Source organism: Pezoporus wallicus, unplaced genomic scaffold, assembly GCF_028554395.1.
Source record: "Pezoporus wallicus isolate ANWC-B61680 ecotype Strahan unplaced genomic scaffold, APGP_CSIRO_Pwel_v1 contig_3952, whole genome shotgun sequence".
NCBI lineage: Eukaryota > Metazoa > Chordata > Aves > Psittaciformes > Psittacidae > Pezoporus > Pezoporus wallicus.
Window position 1 is genome coordinate 7577020 of NW_026635034.1, and position 17050 is coordinate 7594069.

At 41.4% G+C, this 17050-nt stretch overlaps 1 protein-coding gene across 2 annotated transcripts; it reads right to left on the bottom strand.

Annotated features, from left to right (window-relative positions):
• Positions 1–401: 401 nt before the first annotated feature.
• Positions 402–10163, bottom strand: DUT (deoxyuridine triphosphatase). Of its 2 annotated transcripts, none has more exons than XM_057397110.1 (7): positions 10037–10163; positions 9346–9508; positions 8408–8499; positions 7274–7318; positions 2147–2221; positions 1176–1246; positions 402–746 (listed from the first exon to the last, which is right to left on the bottom strand). In XM_057397110.1, exons 2-7 carry the CDS (start codon positions 9504–9506, stop codon positions 690–692), a joined length of 501 nt encoding a protein of 166 aa, XP_057253093.1. In that variant the 5' UTR covers positions 9507–9508; positions 10037–10163; the 3' UTR covers positions 402–689. The 2 variants fall into 2 exon arrangements, with proteins under 2 accessions (XP_057253093.1, XP_057253085.1); XM_057397102.1 differs by lacking the exon at positions 10037–10163 and adding an exon at positions 9851–9928.
• Positions 10164–17050: the final 6887 nt, after the last annotated feature.

Below are 17050 nucleotides of genomic sequence, written 5' to 3' on the forward strand. Positions count from 1 at the left end.
TTTCAACAGCATATTTCATAGCATTTGTTTACTATATAAGTTATTTCCAGATGACTTGAGTTACTTAGCTCAATCACTATTCCTATCTTTTAATAGAGAGCTGAAAAAACAGCTGTTTGAGGATCGGCAAAGGATCAAAGACAGAACTTTAGGCTTGAACAGAAACACAAGTATTTTCACAGGCTGTAGAAGATACAGTATTAAAGATCTTTGCCTTATTCTGATTTAGGGGTCAGAGGGGGAAGTCATATTGATACCTGCATTATCACTGATTTGGTAAGAAATAAGCCCTCAGCATGAAATACTGAGCTACACAGAAGATAGCTTTTAGAAGACTAACACAAACTAGCACAGGAACAATCAGCCATTTTAATTTAGGTAAGTAAAATAAAATCAAATAATTAATTTATTTTTAAGTTTATTAGAGCATAATCAGAACATAAGCAATGAGTTCTTATTACCAAGGACTGTACATCTAAAAAGCAAAAACAACACATCAACTAATCAATCAAGTTAGTCATGCACATTTACCCATAATGCAGATGAATTCACTGCCTACAAAAATGGACAGGACAAATACACGTAAGTCTGAATGAAACTTTTTTTTACATGTACACCAAAATCCCACTTCTGTTTCAAATGAAAATTTAGAAATAACTTAAAAATTAGAATACATATTCAAATAATTTTCAGTTCTTTCCAGTAGAACCAAAGCCACCTTCACCACGTTCGGTGTCATCCAGAGCCTGAAAGACATCAATTATGGTAAGTTGGTTTAGTGTCTTAACTTCCCTTTTGTTTCTACACAACAGATAAGGTCTATCATACAGGAAAGTACATTTACCCGTAACAATAGGTATAATTGAGAAATTAAACAAAAAAATGTTGTTAAAGACTTCAGAATACCTTTTGTACAAGTTTAAACAAATCCTACATTGAGAGACAATTGTTTATAGGGTATACTGAGTGTTTCTCAAGTACCTGTTAACTCTGAAAACTACAGAGAAAAAAAAATCAATATAAATGTATGCAAAGCAACAAAACTTTTATTCAAGTAGCAATGCTACTACGCAGTTTTAAAGCAAAGTATTTAGGCCATAAATCTCAGCTTCTATAGAACTATCTACAACTATTAATTACTGAAAATTGAGAAATACTTTTTTTTGGCAACTTACTTGAACTTCTTCTAGTTCAGGATAGTAAATGCGTTCACAGATGAGCTGCGCAATCCTATCCCCTTTTTTGACTGCAATGAAATTATAATATTATTAGTTGCTTCAAAAAAGTAAACCAGCAATAAAAAGCTTAGATAATCCTCTTTTGAGAGTATCAGAATGTACTAAAGTGCAAACACTTATTTGAAACATAGTTAGACAGAAATTAATAGTGACAGAAAAACACAGGATAAGATAAACTTGTTTTTAAGTCCTTTTAAGGTGAAGTTTCAGGAGCAGTACCAGCTCAAGGCATTCCCCCTCATTCCTGCTGCCACCCATACTGTGGTATATTAAGTATCATTATGCATAAATACTGCAGAGATGAAGAGAGCTCTATGTATGATGTAACTCCTTGTGTGAACTAGTCCCAGAAACTGATTTCTATGGAGGAAAAAATCCTGAACTGATAAAAGGAAAACAGATTTTCTGATTAGCAAACTGGTTCACAGAACTGCCAGAAGTAGCTTGTGCTGTGAAGTGACAGAAAAGGCTGCAAAACCACTGGCCCTGAGGCTTAAAACTGTTTGCAGAGAGATAGCATGATTAAGGGAAAAATCATACCTTTATTATTCATGTTTCCAAGGTTTTTATCTCGCATACTAATCAGCTAAATGTTTGGTGATTTTTTGTGGAGCAAGAAAGCAGCTTAATAGAAAGTTGTGCTTCACTACAGCTCATGAATCTAAAGCTTAGCTAAGCTGAGTTGGTTTGGTGTGGTGGTGATAGTGTGTTTTGGGTTTTTTTGGGTGGTTTGTGGAATCTTTTTTTCTTTCCTTGACAGGGCATTGTTAAGTTTCTATGGTTTTATTAACTGTGAGAAGAAAATTGTTCTCAGCTAGCTGTAACTCTTCAGAGACTTTTAAAGAAAAATTATTTTCTCATTTCCAGTCAGAGGGCTGAAAACAGGCTCTGCCAAGCTTAACACTTACCTTCAAAAGTCTCCTTGCCAAAGTTGAAGAGTACCACACCAACATTTCCCCTGTAATCCTCATCAATAACACCAGCTGTCATAAAGAAGGATAGAGGGATAACCAGTTAATAAATGTTGTTAGTGTAATAGGTAAGTAGGTTAGATAAGGCTTAGATTAGCAGATGATTGCAGTACCTCGTATTGACGTCCTCTGCACTGCTTGTGCACAATTAAACAATACATATGAAAACCCTGAAATATCTAGAAATGCTAATCAGTCCTGCAAAAAGAACTGAAAAAACACAATCACATATCAAAAAGTGTTTTACTAGTGTGCTACTAATTTTAGTTGTAATACACTATCTGAAATCAAGACAGCTGGACCAAATTCAAGCTCCATTTGTTCTGCTAACTTCAGCTTTTTGCGCATCAAGCAGAAATCTGTTTTTAAACTCTAACATTTTATTTGAGAGCTATGGATTTGTGCAGATCCAAACCCTGGACCTCAGGCAGGGTAAAAGAACAAAAGCTTTAAGGAATTGTCATTCAGCTACATTTAAGTATAAATACTGTAACAAAAGCTTCCTCTTACATTTTATTTAATTATTAATACATAGTTCAGAAGATTATCTATGAATATACATTAAAATAATCATATTCTGCTTCTTTGGAGTTTTTCTCCAGACACAGGAAGCACATTTGCAGTAAGAAAACTGGAGTTTGGGCTTCCTTGCAGACTAAAGTATGTATTTTGAAGTCTCCTTGCAGTAGTAATTTGTATTCTACAATTACATGTCATTCCAAGACTCCTGGACTATCACACAAAGTACTACCTTTAGAGATTATAAACCCTAGAGGAAATCGTAGCATGACTATACCTTGAAGTTTTAATGTTTTACCACAACATACATATTTAAGAATAGAAAACTGAGGTATTTTTTTTCTTCAGCTGTGTGACAATATTGCAGTACATATGGTCCACAGTTACTGTACAATGTCTGCACTAGTTCTAGTATGTAAAAGGTATTTACACAGCTCTTTCTCTTGCAGTGTTATAGGTTAATCTAATCACATTTCTGAACAGCTTCCTAATTAAGGTGCTAGTAATACTGGGAGTATCCCGAATTCTGAAAATTCAGAAAAAAAAAACCAGTTTTCCAGTTAACTCACAGGTATTTAACTGCATACAATTTCTTGAAGGGGCCCTAATTACAGAGCACTCTCAGCAGTAACAGTGCACAATACATAGGGGTTGGTGTGCATGGAAGTTTTCAAGAAAAATAAAATTAAATTATTGAATGTAACATTCAGTTCAGCTGATTCAGAGAGCTTGATGTACAGAACCTACATGCACAGGTCTCATGCTGTTCATTTGGTTTAGGTTAGACCAGCCTTCAGAAAGTAACAACTATACCATCAGTTAAATTGAGGATCACAGGACACCACTTTCACTGGTGATCACAGATTCCTTGCACAATTTCTACCACAGTTCAGTGTTGCAAATGAATACTTAAAGTATTAAAAATAAAATTCTACGTGCAAGTGTCAAGTGTATAAGCAAAAAAGGCTGAACTATAAAACAATAACATGAAAATTTTGCCTTCTTATTTCTAGGGAAGTACTTACTCCTTCCTCCTTTTTAATATATCAGAAAACTTACAGCCCTTACATTAATTGCTAAACCAGGGGTGACAATAGCTGAAGACCGCTACACAGATGATTTGCTTTTTTTTTCATACAATAGGAGACACTGAGTCCATGCTACATGGATGCATTACAAAGAGAGAATCAACAAACTTGTAATAGCAGCACAGATAATTCTATGCATCATTCAAATTCTGAATTCAGTTTCCTGTTAATTTGGTGTATTTGTTCATGTGAGGCAATCAGCCGGAGAACTGGAAGCCAGAATTCAGATTTGGCACATAAAAAATTAAGTACATATGCTCATAAATGCATTAAAAAAAACCCCAACAAACATGAGCTCTTTGGTTTGTCAAATTAAGAATTTATCCATTCTCAAGTGTTTCTCTACAGCTAAGACAACATTTTCCTAGACCATAAGATGGGATATATATTGCTATGCACTAGAGATCGATGATGGAATTTGCTAATTTAAAATAACGATGGACAGCTTTATTTCTTTTATAAGACAGTATTCTACTCTAAGACAATACTCAAAACTGATTCGATTACTAGTTCTATTCCAATAGAAATTATGATTTTATATGTATAAAATGTACCAATTAAAATAGTATGGTTAGAAGAAAGTCTTGCCTATCAGTTCTTCCAGAATTATCTGAAGAAAATTTATAAAAGAACAACTGGGGCTACTTGAAGTCATTCTAAATTAGCTTTTCTGTCTTCAGGTCTCTGACAGTAAGAAAGTTTATTTCTACATAATGACAAAAATTGCACTTGATGTACTGGTTAGTGCTCAACCACTAATGAAGCTTTTTGATCTACCAGATGTTGCTGCTATTTTCTGGGAGAGAAAACTCAGTAGTATCTGAAACTTAACTTGTATTGGAGTAACTGGAGCTTAACAGAACATTAGTACTTCTACCCTTTGTTAAACCCCAGACCTTTTTTGTTTGGTTGGTTGGTTGGTTTTGGTTTGTTTTGTTTTTTTTTTTCCCTGGAAAGGAGTGTTGCAATTGATCTATGCTGATTTACAATGAATCTAGCCAGATGCTTCCTCGACCTTTAAACAATAGCATTAGCACAACCTCAGCTTTATGTATAGACACTAATTTTACAAGTATTGTTGAAAAGGCTGTCATCAACACATAGCTCTATAAACAGACACCAGATTTGTTTGATCACCTATTTGACTACTGCTAGAGACTGGCTTTCTAGGACTTGAAAACTATCAGACAAGTAAAAATGGAAAAGCCAGATGAATATTTCTGTGGCTGAATTGAAAGCCATACTGAAAACTTAAAGTCACTTGTATTATGCGCTAGAGGGGAAAAAAGGCTCTCACTACAACTCTAATTTTCTAAGCTTAGCTATAAAGTAAACATCTTGCAGTGGTTCTACAGATTGTATTGGATGTATTTTCTAGCAGACAAGAATTGTACTTTCTGCACGCTTCTGAGGATGAAATATATCCATAGGATGCAGAGAGGAAAAGCAGGCTTCTTCCTTAAAAGCAAAGCTGATACAAACAGAACTTTAAACAATTAGAGTTGAAGTTATGTATTAAGAAAATAACATTTAAAAAGATGTGTTGTGGCCAAAACAATTAGTCTCATGCTGGGCTGAGTGACTGGTGTCTGCATGGTGTCAAAGCCATGATAATTTCAAATTCCATTAAAGGCACAGCTAGTTAAACATTCTGTGAAATGAATTCCCTACTAATCATTTTCTCTTTAAATGTATTATACCTCCACTGACATAGTCTTACCAAGTTTAACCACAATGTGGATTTTGAGTTCAAATTTCACTATTTGTATTAAAGAAAGAAGAAAATATGACCTAGGAAGATCTGATGAGTTTTCCTTCTGTACAGGGTCACAGACTCGCTCTATGTAATTGAGTGTACTGGCAAAACATATTAACATCCTTGGCATCATGTTATTCTGGAACAGCAAGTTGCAATAAATATATACATTGCTGACAACTAAGGCACTAGGTGTATTGGGTGGAAATCATCTAAGTAAGTTTTGGAAAAAATCATGCATTGGAAATGACAGTCTGACATTCTGTTTTATTCTGTCAGAAGTTGGGCATATTACTTGCTGGGAAAGCATCTACACCTAGCAGATGTGAATTCTGAATATATTCTTGCATGATCCCAAATGTTCTCCCTGATCCTTAGGTCATCTGGCAGTGTATTTCTACTTAGACGGGTAATGCCCTCATTGTGACAAAAATACTTCTGCAGGGTAAGTAAAATGCTTTTCTTATCAACTTCCATTATAACTCAAATTATAATGTGCTCAGAAAAAATTCATTCTCTCAGCCACTCAGCACTTCTGAAGATATCCATTAGATGCATCTTCTTTACATCATCATATCAGAAATGTAGTTTTGAGTTCTTCTCCTTCGCTACTGTCAGAAAAATTAATTGCTTAGGGGTTTAGGTGGCAGAACACATTTTATTTAACTTAAACTGTATTCTTGTATAATTAGAACCACGTAACATGCACTTATGCTAGTTAAATTGCTGTGGTTACATCTGTGCTCAGAATAACTCTACAGTCATTTTAGCGGCGACAACTTCTGTGCAATGTAGATGCCATTTTATAATACAATAGTTAAAGAGAATCTGCCTGTGCTCTCATCAGCCCCACTGCAAAAGTGGAATAGAACTTTCAACATCATTTACTTCATGTTGCAGTTATATGACAAAAGCATAGCAAGACTTTCATGAAGGCCTCCTTATAGATATGCCTGTAACAATTGCTTTTGAGGAGATATCCATGAATTTCTAAACAAGATTAATGAGAAGCTCAAAATATTTAAAGAAACACCCTGTTGTGCAAAACAAAGCTGTTGGTAGTACTGAGCAAAACACCCCGAACAGTAAAGACTTGTAAAAGTGGGGGTTTAATTTTGTTTTGTTTCAAAACACTTTCAATTTTTAAGTCAATTAATGTAAAAATTTATGACTTTAAATTTCATTTGCTTTAAGTGATTTGTTACATTTTCATCAGTAAGAGTAAACTAAAGCTCTTTTCATCCTAATAATCAATTATACCCACAGTAATGGTGTATTCCAGTGCCATCTTCATTCCTTTTGAATATCGTTACTATTCTCTGTTTAAAAGAATATCTATGTTTTATTGATTTAATTATTCAGATTATACACTAGACTGAGAAGAATCACACACTTAGTCAAAATGGAGAAAGAATGTAAAAAGTCATACTGTTTTTTTGTTTTGGTCTGGTGTTTTTTTTTTTGGGGTGTCTTGTTTTGGGTTGGTTTTTGTGTTTTTTTTTTAAAAAGTAGTATTTTTCTAATTCAGCAGGTCTTAAAATAATTACAATGCAGTGGCTCTATGAGGTATTACCCACTTACCTCCTTTTCCCAGACCATCACTGAAGCTAGCATTATTTATTTGCATGTATTACAATGTGAAATTAAGGCACTTCTGCAGTAAGGTTTACAAAGTCTTAGTGAAAAGAACAAAAATCTTACCACCAACATCTATGAAGTGCTTTGCAGCTAAACCAGAACGTGGTGCTAGAAAACAAGAATTGTTTTGTAAGTACAATAATTTATTTATTTTAGAACTCTTACACAGTATTTATAGGTTACATAGTACATTTACACAGTCATGGCAGCAAGAACTGTTTCCACAGACTTTCTAAAATAAACATGATTTTACAGGAACTATTGTGTTAATGTACATATTAAACAAAATGACAGCTGCTACAGGCTACAACAAAAATGCAATCTATCTTTAAGTGATATAAGCATATCTTTGTTTAGACCACCATGTGCACAGTAGGCTTCCCCAAGGTAGGCAGCTGCAACAGACAACAACTGTCTAATCTTGGTTTATTTTTGGTACTACCACTGGTTTGGCATAATCTCAAAAGATTATTAGTTTCCATCATCCATTCAAGTGATGATGGAAAACAGTATTTGGCAAGCATTTTTCTAAGAAATAGACACAAATTATGTACAGAGCTTTGTTTTTATTATGACAACCTACTTTGAGGTGCTAAAACTCACCTTTCTTCAAATTTTTCTTTGGGATTAGACACATGCATTTTCCTTTCATATGAAACAACACACAAATTCTGATCATGCTCTTCCATTGGAGTAACTACTGTTTTTTTTTAAAGAATTTATACGTAATTCAGAAAAAGAATTCACAAAACTAACACAACTAACACAGTATCTTGCCAGGTTCTCTCAAGTACTCTGTCATAAAAAGTAGTCAAATTCTACTATACTAGTACTCTTACTTCAGGATTAATTTTTAAACACTAAAGCATGTGTTTTCTGCATGTCCATTATCTGTTGGTCTTTGTGATTTGAATTCTGAAACTGCAGAGAAATAATGAACTACTGAATAGCCTATTAAGTTGTATGTAGATTATGATTTTTGCTAGTGGTTTTTTTTTGTCATTTGACATACAAACCTCAAGTGTATTTGACAGCAAATGTCTATTACAAAGCTTAATAATAAATTATGCAGCCTGTGAGGCTTTTTTTTTTTTGTGTAAACTAATTCTAAAAGTTTTAGGCAGAATCAAAAGGAGAGGATGGTGTCAAACCAGTGGTACAATGACTCTGCAGCCTTTTTATAATCTGTTTACTTACCTACTCGGCCATAGCATCCAGAAGGAAGCGCAACTTGAATGTCTGTTTTCACTACAGCCTTTCCCATGGGTGGTACCTCACAGTCATAAGCACTATATTAAAGAAACACACACTAGTTTATACAGGGTATTCTGAAAATTTTCTCTGTAACTGAAATGTTTCCTTATGAAAATGGAAATTTTCCCAGGTGTATAGTGCATCACTGGAACAAGGGGAAAAAAAAACCCAGCTGTAAAGGCAAAAATACTAGTGTCAAGTGTGGTGCAGCAAAGCTTCAGGAAGGAAGCTGGGCAAAGGAAAAAAAGGGCTGATTATTTTAATACTAAAAAAGGGAAGATAGGAGTGGTCACAGATATAGTGATTGTACCTGATCACAGAAGCCCTATGCAAACCACCACATACCTAGCTTCAGATATTACTGACCAATGGTTATTTTAAGTTCAAGCAAACCCAACCTTAAGCCTGTACACAGCAACCCACGTGGTTACCAGCATTATCAAACTGCCACAACGTTTTCTGGCACGTGGCACTCAACAGCCATGAGGAAAGCAGAAAAGCATAAGCGCTGGCAGGGAGGGCCACATGCACTACCCAGGAAGGTACTAGTTAATGTTGATGCCAACAGCAGCTCGGGCTGATGTGTCAAGACTGCATCGCTACCTGATGAACTCGATGCTGCAGCATGACTGGACCACAGGTCTCTGGAAACCAAGGGAGAGGGATGGAGAAGCAAGGAGCTAACGAACAGGCCAGCTCTTCACAGGGTGGGCGAGCCTCTCGTGGGGGCTCTTCTCAGCATGAGGACTCTCAGCCGCCGGAGCTTCGAGTCATGATGGCTCGCTAAGCGGGGTGGCAGTGCTTGTCCCCAGGGAAAAGCGGGCAGGGCCGGGACGGGCCAGAGCGTACCGTGGGCCCCTTCCCGCGGCGGGTACCCTCACCTGTACAGATCGTAGCCCGCAGCCCGAGCAGAACCCTTAGAGGGGGAGAAGGCGTTCTCAGACAGCTTAGTGAAGCGGAGCCGAGCGGTGGGCTCCCCGGGCACCGAGCCCTTCTGCCTCTTGCTGGGGGACGGCTGCAGCACGGCTTCGGAGGAAGGCATCGCTGGTAGGGACGAGAAGGGAATACAGACACCCCGTGAGGAAAAAGCCCGCGAAAAGGCGGCGCAGCCCACTGAAGGCGGAAGCAGAGGGGGAAATCGCTTCTTCCCCGGCCGCTCTCTGCGTGGTGCACCCTTGCCACCCCTCGCCGGTGAGAATGGCCTCGCCCGGCTCCTCCTCAGCGCCCAAACCCCCGGCCCTGAGGTGCCCCGGAAGGCACCGGTGTCTCCGCCGGGGAAGGGGGGAACTCGCGGTCCCGGCGAATCGTGGCCCGTCCTGGTCGCGGCCGGCCCGCAATGCGCCCGGGCAGCTTGTGCTCCCCCCGCGCCTCCCGCTGTTCCCTTACTGCTCCAGCGGAGCCGCAAGAACAGCTTCATGCTCCGGGACAGCATAACGCCGCGCCTTGCGGGGCCGTGCCGCCGTCTGCCGCCAGGCGCAACCCCCGGCTGTCCGGCGGTAACAGGCCCGCGGCGCGCAGGCGGAGGGCGGCGGCACTCCCTTCTTCCCGCTTCCTCCCCTTCCCGGGCTCTACCTGTCCTGCGGCGCGATGCAGTCCCTCCGCCAGTGGCCCGGCACCGCTGCCCTCCGCGGGACAAGTCGGCGCTTGTCCTGCCGGTGGACCCCGCCGGCGTTCCGCGTTGTAGGGGGACGCAATTGAGGCTGCACGGCGGGCGGGGCCCGGGCCCCGGGCCCGTTGCGGGAGCGTGGTCGTGTCACCGAGCTGCGGTGCCGGGGAGAAGCGCGGAGGCGCCTTCGGTGTGTCCGGGGCTGTTACAGCCCCTTCAGAGCTGCCGCGTCCCCCAGCCCCGTTTTTGATCCGCACAGCAGGAATGCGTGGCGTCTGACAGTGCTGCCCTGCGTCCTTCTGAAATAACCTGCACGCTCAGGCAGCGGCAGAAGCGTTTGCCGTAGGAAGGCAAAACCGCTTCCCCTCCTTGTCGAGGCGGCAGATAGCAAAACCCATCAATGCGCCACATGCCTTGTTCTTCAGTCTCACAGCAGAATCCTTTAATGATTTCACCATCTTTGATGTTGGCATTGGCTGCTCTCTTTTGCCATCCCATCTGAAAAATGCTCCTCATGATGCCCTCGCACAGCCACCCCTTATCTCTTCCCATAGTGACCCACACTGTAGCTGCCGCCCCCTACCCCTCATGGTCACCCTTTACCTCCCCTCAAGATCTGCCCCCATGGCCACCCTTGCTCTCCCCTCATGATCTCCCCTCATGATGCCCCTCATCTCTCAGCTGCCCCTCTTGCCCCTGCTCCTCCTCCTTGGCCTTGAGCACTCTGATGGCTGTATTTTTCTTCGTGCAAAGTAGACACAGGATGGAGCAGTCTAGATTAAGTCAAGCAACTGTTCTTTGACTTTTTAAAGATTCAAGTGTATGTGATTGTCTCCTTGCTATGTTACATGTTTCAAATGCAGCCAGATGGCAGTGAAACCATTGCTACATATTGCAGTCCAATTGTGAAAAATATTCCCCCCAATTTGCGGTTTGTTTTATTGCCATTCTTCAGTCTTAATAGAATCATAGAATCATAGAATAGTTAGGGTTGGAAAGGACCTTAAGATCATGTAGTTTCAACCCCCCTGCTGTGGGCAGGGACACCTTACGCTAAATCATATCACCCAAGGCCTCGTCCAACCTGGTCTTGAACACTGCCAGGGATGGAGCATTCACAACCTCCCTGGGCAACCTATTCCAGTGCCTCACCACCCTAACAGAAAAGAATTTCCTCCTTATATCCAACCTAAACTTCCCCTGTTTTAAGTTTTAACCCGTTACCCCTTGTCCTATGACTACAGTCCCTAAGGAAGAGTCCCTATCAAGCATCCCTATAGGCCCCCTTCAGATACTGGAAGGCTGCCATGAGGTCTCCACGCAGCCTTCTCTTCTCCAGGCTGAACAGCCCCAACTTCCTCAGCCTGTCTTCATACGGGAGGTGCTCCAGTCCCCTGATCATCCTCGTGGCCCTTCTCTGGACTTGTTCCAACAGTTCCATGTCCTTTTTATGCTGAGGACACCAGAACTGCACACAATACTCCAGGTGAGGTCTCACAAGAGCAGAGTAGAGGGGCAGGATCACCTCCTTCGACCTGCTGGTCACACTCCTTTTGATGCAGCCCAGGATATGGTTGGCTTTCTGGGCTGCAAGCGCACACTGCTGGCTCATGTTCATTTTCTCATCAACCAACATCCCCAACTCCTCCACAGGGCTGCTCTGAATCTCTTCTCTGCCCGGCTGTGCCTGGGATTGCTCCGACCCAGGTGTAGGACCTTGCACTTGTCATGGTTAAACTTCATGAGGTTGGCATCAGCCCACCCCACAAGCGTGTCGAGGTCCCTCTGGATGGCATTCCTTCCCTCCACGGTATCAACCGAACCACACAGCTTGGTGTCATCGGCAAACTTGCTGAGGGCGCACTCAATCCCACTGTCCATGTCAGCGACAGAGATTTTGAACAAGACCGGTCCCAACACCGATCCCTGAGGGACACCACTCGTTACTGGTCTCCAGCCGGACATTGAGCATTGACCACAACTCTTTGTGTGCGGCCATCCAGCCAGTTCTTTATCCACCGAGTGGTCCATCCATCAAATTGATGTCTCTCCAATTTAGAGACAAGGATGTCGTGTGGGACAGTGTCGAACGCTTTACACAAGTCCAGGTAGATGACATCAACTGCTCTACCCCTGTCCATCAGTTCTGTAGCCCCATCATAGAAGGCCACCAAATTGGTCAGGCAGGATTTCCCCTTAGTGAAGCCATGCTGGCTGTCACCAAGCACCTTGTTGATTTTCATGTGCCTTAGCATGCCTTCCAGGAGAATCTGCTCCAAGATTTTGCCAGGCACAGAGGTGAGACTGACTGCTCTGTAATTCCCCCGGTCATCCATTTTCCCTTCTTGAAAATGGGGGTTATATTTCCCTTTTTCCAGTCATCAGGAACTTCACCTGACTGCCATGATTTCTCAAATATGATGGCCAGTGGCTTCGCAACTTCATTTGCCAGCTCCTCCATTTGCACAGTCCCTGCATCTGCCTTCCAAGACTTGGGTGGTGTGGTCAGAGCCTTTGCCAGTGAAGAACGAGGCAAAGAAGCCATTCAGAACCTCAGCCTTCTCCAAATCCTGTGTAGCCAGTTCTCCCGAGAGCTTCTTGAGGGGGCCTACATTCTCCCTAGTCTGTTTTTTATTTGCTACATACCTGTAGAATCCCTTCCTGTTATCTTTAATACCTCTAGCTAAGTTTAATTCTAACTGGGCCTTTGCTTTCCTAACCTGGTCCCTGGCTTCCCGGACAACACCCCTGTACTCTTCCCAGGCCACCTGTCCTTACTTCCACTTATTATAAGCCTCTTTTTTCATTTGAATTTTCCTCAGGAGCTCCTTATCCATCCAAGGAGGTCTCCTGGCCCTCCTGCTGCACTTCCTTCTGGTTGGGATGCAACACTCCTGAGCTTGTAGCAGGTGATCCTTGAGTATCAGCCAAGAGTCTTGGGCTCTAGGGCTGTATCCCATGGAACCTTCCTAAGCAGGTTCCTGAAGAGGCCGAAGTCTGCTCTTTTGAAGTCCAGGGCAGTGAGCTTGCTGCACGCTCTTCTCACTGTCCTGAGGATCTCAAATTTGACCATCTTGTGATTGCTGCATCCAAGGCTGCCCTGGAGTGTCACGTTTCCAACGAGCCCTTCCCTGTTGGTGAGCACGAGGTCAAGCATGGCACCTCTCCTTGTCGGCTCCTCTATTACGTGCAGAAGGAAGTTGTCTTCTACACAATCGAGGAACCTCCTGGATTGCTTGTGCCAGGCCATACCGTCCTTCCAACAGATGTCAGGGTGGTTGAAGTCCCCCATGAGAACAAGGGCCTGTGAGCGTGAGGCTTTTCCTATCTGTCTATGGAGTGCTTCATCCGCAGGTTAATAGTGAGCACTGCTTGAATGAGGATGTGTATGTATGTATCATAGACCCATGTGAAAAAGCTACTTAGAATATTTTACGAATTCTGAGGTAAGCCATCCACAGACTGATGTTTATAAGAATTTAAGTTGTATCACATGAGTACCCAATTATAAATGGTTATTTATACAAGCAGAACTTCATAGAGGTTACAACTGCAACCTGCCTTATAGTGTAGAGAAGGACTAATCTTATGAATAGTTTGGCTCAGTGAGGCAGGCTGGGTTCTAAACAGCATCTATGGTATCCTGAAAGTCCATGAAAAATAGATAGGAGGAGTCCTCCAAACATGTTGTCAAGGAGAAAGGTTTTAGCTGAGTGACACTTCTTTTTCCCACAGATCTTTACAAGGAAAACAACCCAGCTGCTTGAAGTCTGGGAAAGTTTGTGTGGGTCCTGGAATGTGCTGTTTCTTCTGTAGATAAATAGTCCCTTGGTCAACATTACTGCCTTCTTGATTGCTGATTAGTGTTGCTCTCCACTGGGCATTTACTCCCGCCTTTGAAAAACAACGAGACAAACTGAAATTATCTGCCCTTTACCTAGATTAAGAGCAGAAGTGGAGGCTGCTTTGTTGTGCGCAGAAAGAAACACAGACCTTCTCTCCAGGACAACAATCCATAAAATTCTCCCCACTGAAGTTTTGGTGTTAGAATTGAGCGTTTTTCTTAGAAGAAAACTGTGGCTTTAACAGACAGATTGCCCACCCAGTGTAACTTAGAACAGCTGTCTTTCTCACAGTGATTAAGGCTTGTGATTTAAAAGGCTGCTGTGAGGATGTTTACTTATAATGAAGCTCTATTTTTGATCGTGTGTTTTGCTGTACCGTGTGGGGGCTGTGAAATTTTGCCATTGCTTTTTACTCTGTTCCAGAAAAACCTTCTTGCTTTATTTCATTTGAAACTGAATTTCCTCTGATGAAATTCCAGCAGTGGCATGACTGTGGGTTATTGCTCTTCTTGTTTGTGCAGAATGTGAGCTACAACTTGTTGTATTTGTTTGTTGTTGTGCTGGCAGAGCTACATTTTCCATTTTTCCTAGCAGAGTCAGGCCCAGTGTGAGATGTTCCCTCAGCAGAGCTGGCCATGCAGTCTTGCTGGGCTACATAGCTGCCAAGTGGCCATGCCAACCAGGTACCACAATGATAGGTGTTTACAGTGGTCTGATGTATGCTGAACCGCACTGTTACAAACAAGGTTTCCTCACCTGTAACTTGAGAGCTGAGCCAGTCATTTGCAGCACATTAAGGGTTTAGTGTCCTTCTGATAAAAGGTAAAATCTGGTTGCTGGGGAGACAAAGATCAGGTCCTGAGAGTGATCCTAAGTCACTTAATTGAAGTCCAGTGACAGTCAAACTATGTTAAGCAGCAGTTTGAGGGACACCACTGCACCTCAAGCTGAAGAGGCTGGGGGTTGCTCAAATTCTGTTCTCCCAGCTCTGTTGGTAAATCAGGGACCTCTGCCAGAGAGCAGGTGATGAACAGGTATGGGGAATTAAATGAGTCACTAATAGCTAAAACTCTGTAACTGTTTGCCCCATATCTATAACTTGAGTGCTAATTTGTGTTACGTGTTGTATGTCTGTTGCTTTTAAACTGCTCATTAGTTGCTGAAACTGCTTTTGTTTTTAAGAAGATCATGGAATTGTTTTGAAAGACAAAAGCTGAGGAATGGCCAGGTTTTCTGAGAATGAAGGGTAGCCTGATACATTTTGCTTAACCAAGAAGGCTTTTGGTAGGTCTTTTCAAAGATGTATTGAAAATTTCAGAGGTTTAAGACGTGACATTTACTATGCAAGTGGCTGGAGCTTTGTAATTTGTTATTATGATCATTAGGGTGCGAAGTATGGTAGTGGCATGTTCTTTGCACAATGCAGCTTGAGCAGTTGGAGTTATTTATCTTCAGAATGTGATGCCTTTTTGGTTAGGTAGATTTTATACTTGTGCTATTGGGTTGCTGATTTTAAAAATAGAACTAATAAACAACTTTTGCCCCCCCTCCCCCAATAATCTCTGCTGGGGCTGAAAACCTAGTAACAGTTGGAAGAAAGCTGTTCTGGAGCCTAGGTGGAGACACCTACTAACATTTCTAAGCACTGTGCCTGGAGGGATATGTGATCAAGATGGGCAACTTGCCAGTGGTTGCAAAAGGATTTAAGGAAAATGTATTGTCTGAACTGTAGTGAAATGCTTTCTATGGTACCTGTTGGAGCTCCTGAAGGGAAAGGTAAGATTCACTGATGAGAGGAGCAGCAGTGGATCATTTTAAAAGGCCCTTAGGCACAAGCTTAGCTGTGCAGAATGCTTAGGCTTTTGAGGAAGAGTCAAAATATTCTTTGTTCTTGCTTGCAGTAGTATTTTCACACTTTAATGTCCCTGGTTGCCTTATCTACTCTTACCTGTGTCGTGGCTGATCAGATCAACCCTACATTATATAAACCTGCAGAGTTGGTAGTGTGATATGAGCTCAAAATGTGCTAGACAGCTTTAGTCATATTTTTTTTTTCGAGAGATGTCAAACTTGTAATTAGAATTCAGTTACTAACATGGTGATTAAAATTCAGCAGTTGTTTTATGCATAATTTATATAAAAGAGGAAGTGTCTGTTACAGAGTGGGAAAGGAGGTAGGTGGACTAACTAAATTTTGCAATTGAAGTTGCAATTTACAATAGTCCATAATTAGTATGCTCTCCAAATTGGTTGTGCACATGCTTTGGAAATTGTGGTGAGGAACAAGAAATAGAAGCTCCTAAGAAACTGCTGTGTTGAGATTTCATGTGAATTTGTGGAAATAACACTTTCAGATAGTGAAGTGCTCTTGTGTCTAGAGTTTGTGATGCTCATTATAAATCCTAGCAAGTTGTATGGATACATCTTCTAATCAGTCATGGTCAAAGAGCAAGGAGTTTACACAGATGTGTATGTTAGTACTTAGTTTTTGATGCTGTTAATTTAGAAATGTGTCTCTTGAGATTTATTCTTGTAATGCCCACATTAGAAACGAGTGATGTGTTTGTGAGAGAGAATTGCAAATACTGTTGCAAGTGCCATTGCTGTTTCGTATTTTGAATCTGCCTATGTCCCCCAGGTCAGTTTGGTTTGATGTTCCCTGTCAATTGAGAATTACAGTATTTCGGAATATTTAGGAAAGAATACCTGCTCATGTACATGATTGAAGAGTTTAATGCAGGTGTGCAATTCTCCCAGATCCTTCTGCAGATAAGAAATACACTCACAGAAAGCCTAAATGGAGTCTACATAAGAGCTCTTCTTCTTTGCATTGACTGTCTGGGTACCACATTCAGACTATTCCTGGTTGGTGTTGAAAGTGAGATGGAAATGATGGTGGCAATTGCAATTCTACAAAGGTGGAAGGACCTGACAGCATGCAACAAGCTCCTGTGTTGTTGCTAGCATCACTGCGAAGGACGAGAGTAATTTCCTTGTTTTGCAGGTGCAGAATGTGAGATTTGGCGTGCTCAAAGCTGTGCAGGAAGCCCAGTATCTCTAGGAAACTTGAGTATCTTGTATATCTATGTCATGCAGTTAAACTGCAAAACGATCCTTCAGCCTGATTGTAAATGT

Excerpts from the sequence above, each read along its gene's own strand:
- DUT (XM_057397102.1), bottom strand. The coding sequence starts at position 9,896 with ATGCTGTCCCGGAGCATGAAGCTGTTCTTGCGGCTCCGCTGGAGCA. Across the intron at positions 8,500-9,345 it reads GCGGGCTACGATCTGTACAG|TGCTTATGACTGTGAGGTAC; the intron begins GTGAGGGTACCC and ends TCTTTAATATAG. Across the intron at positions 1,247-2,146 it reads TGGCAAGGAGACTTTTGAAG|TCAAAAAAGGGGATAGGATT; the intron begins GTAAGTGTTAAG and ends ATTTCATTGCAG.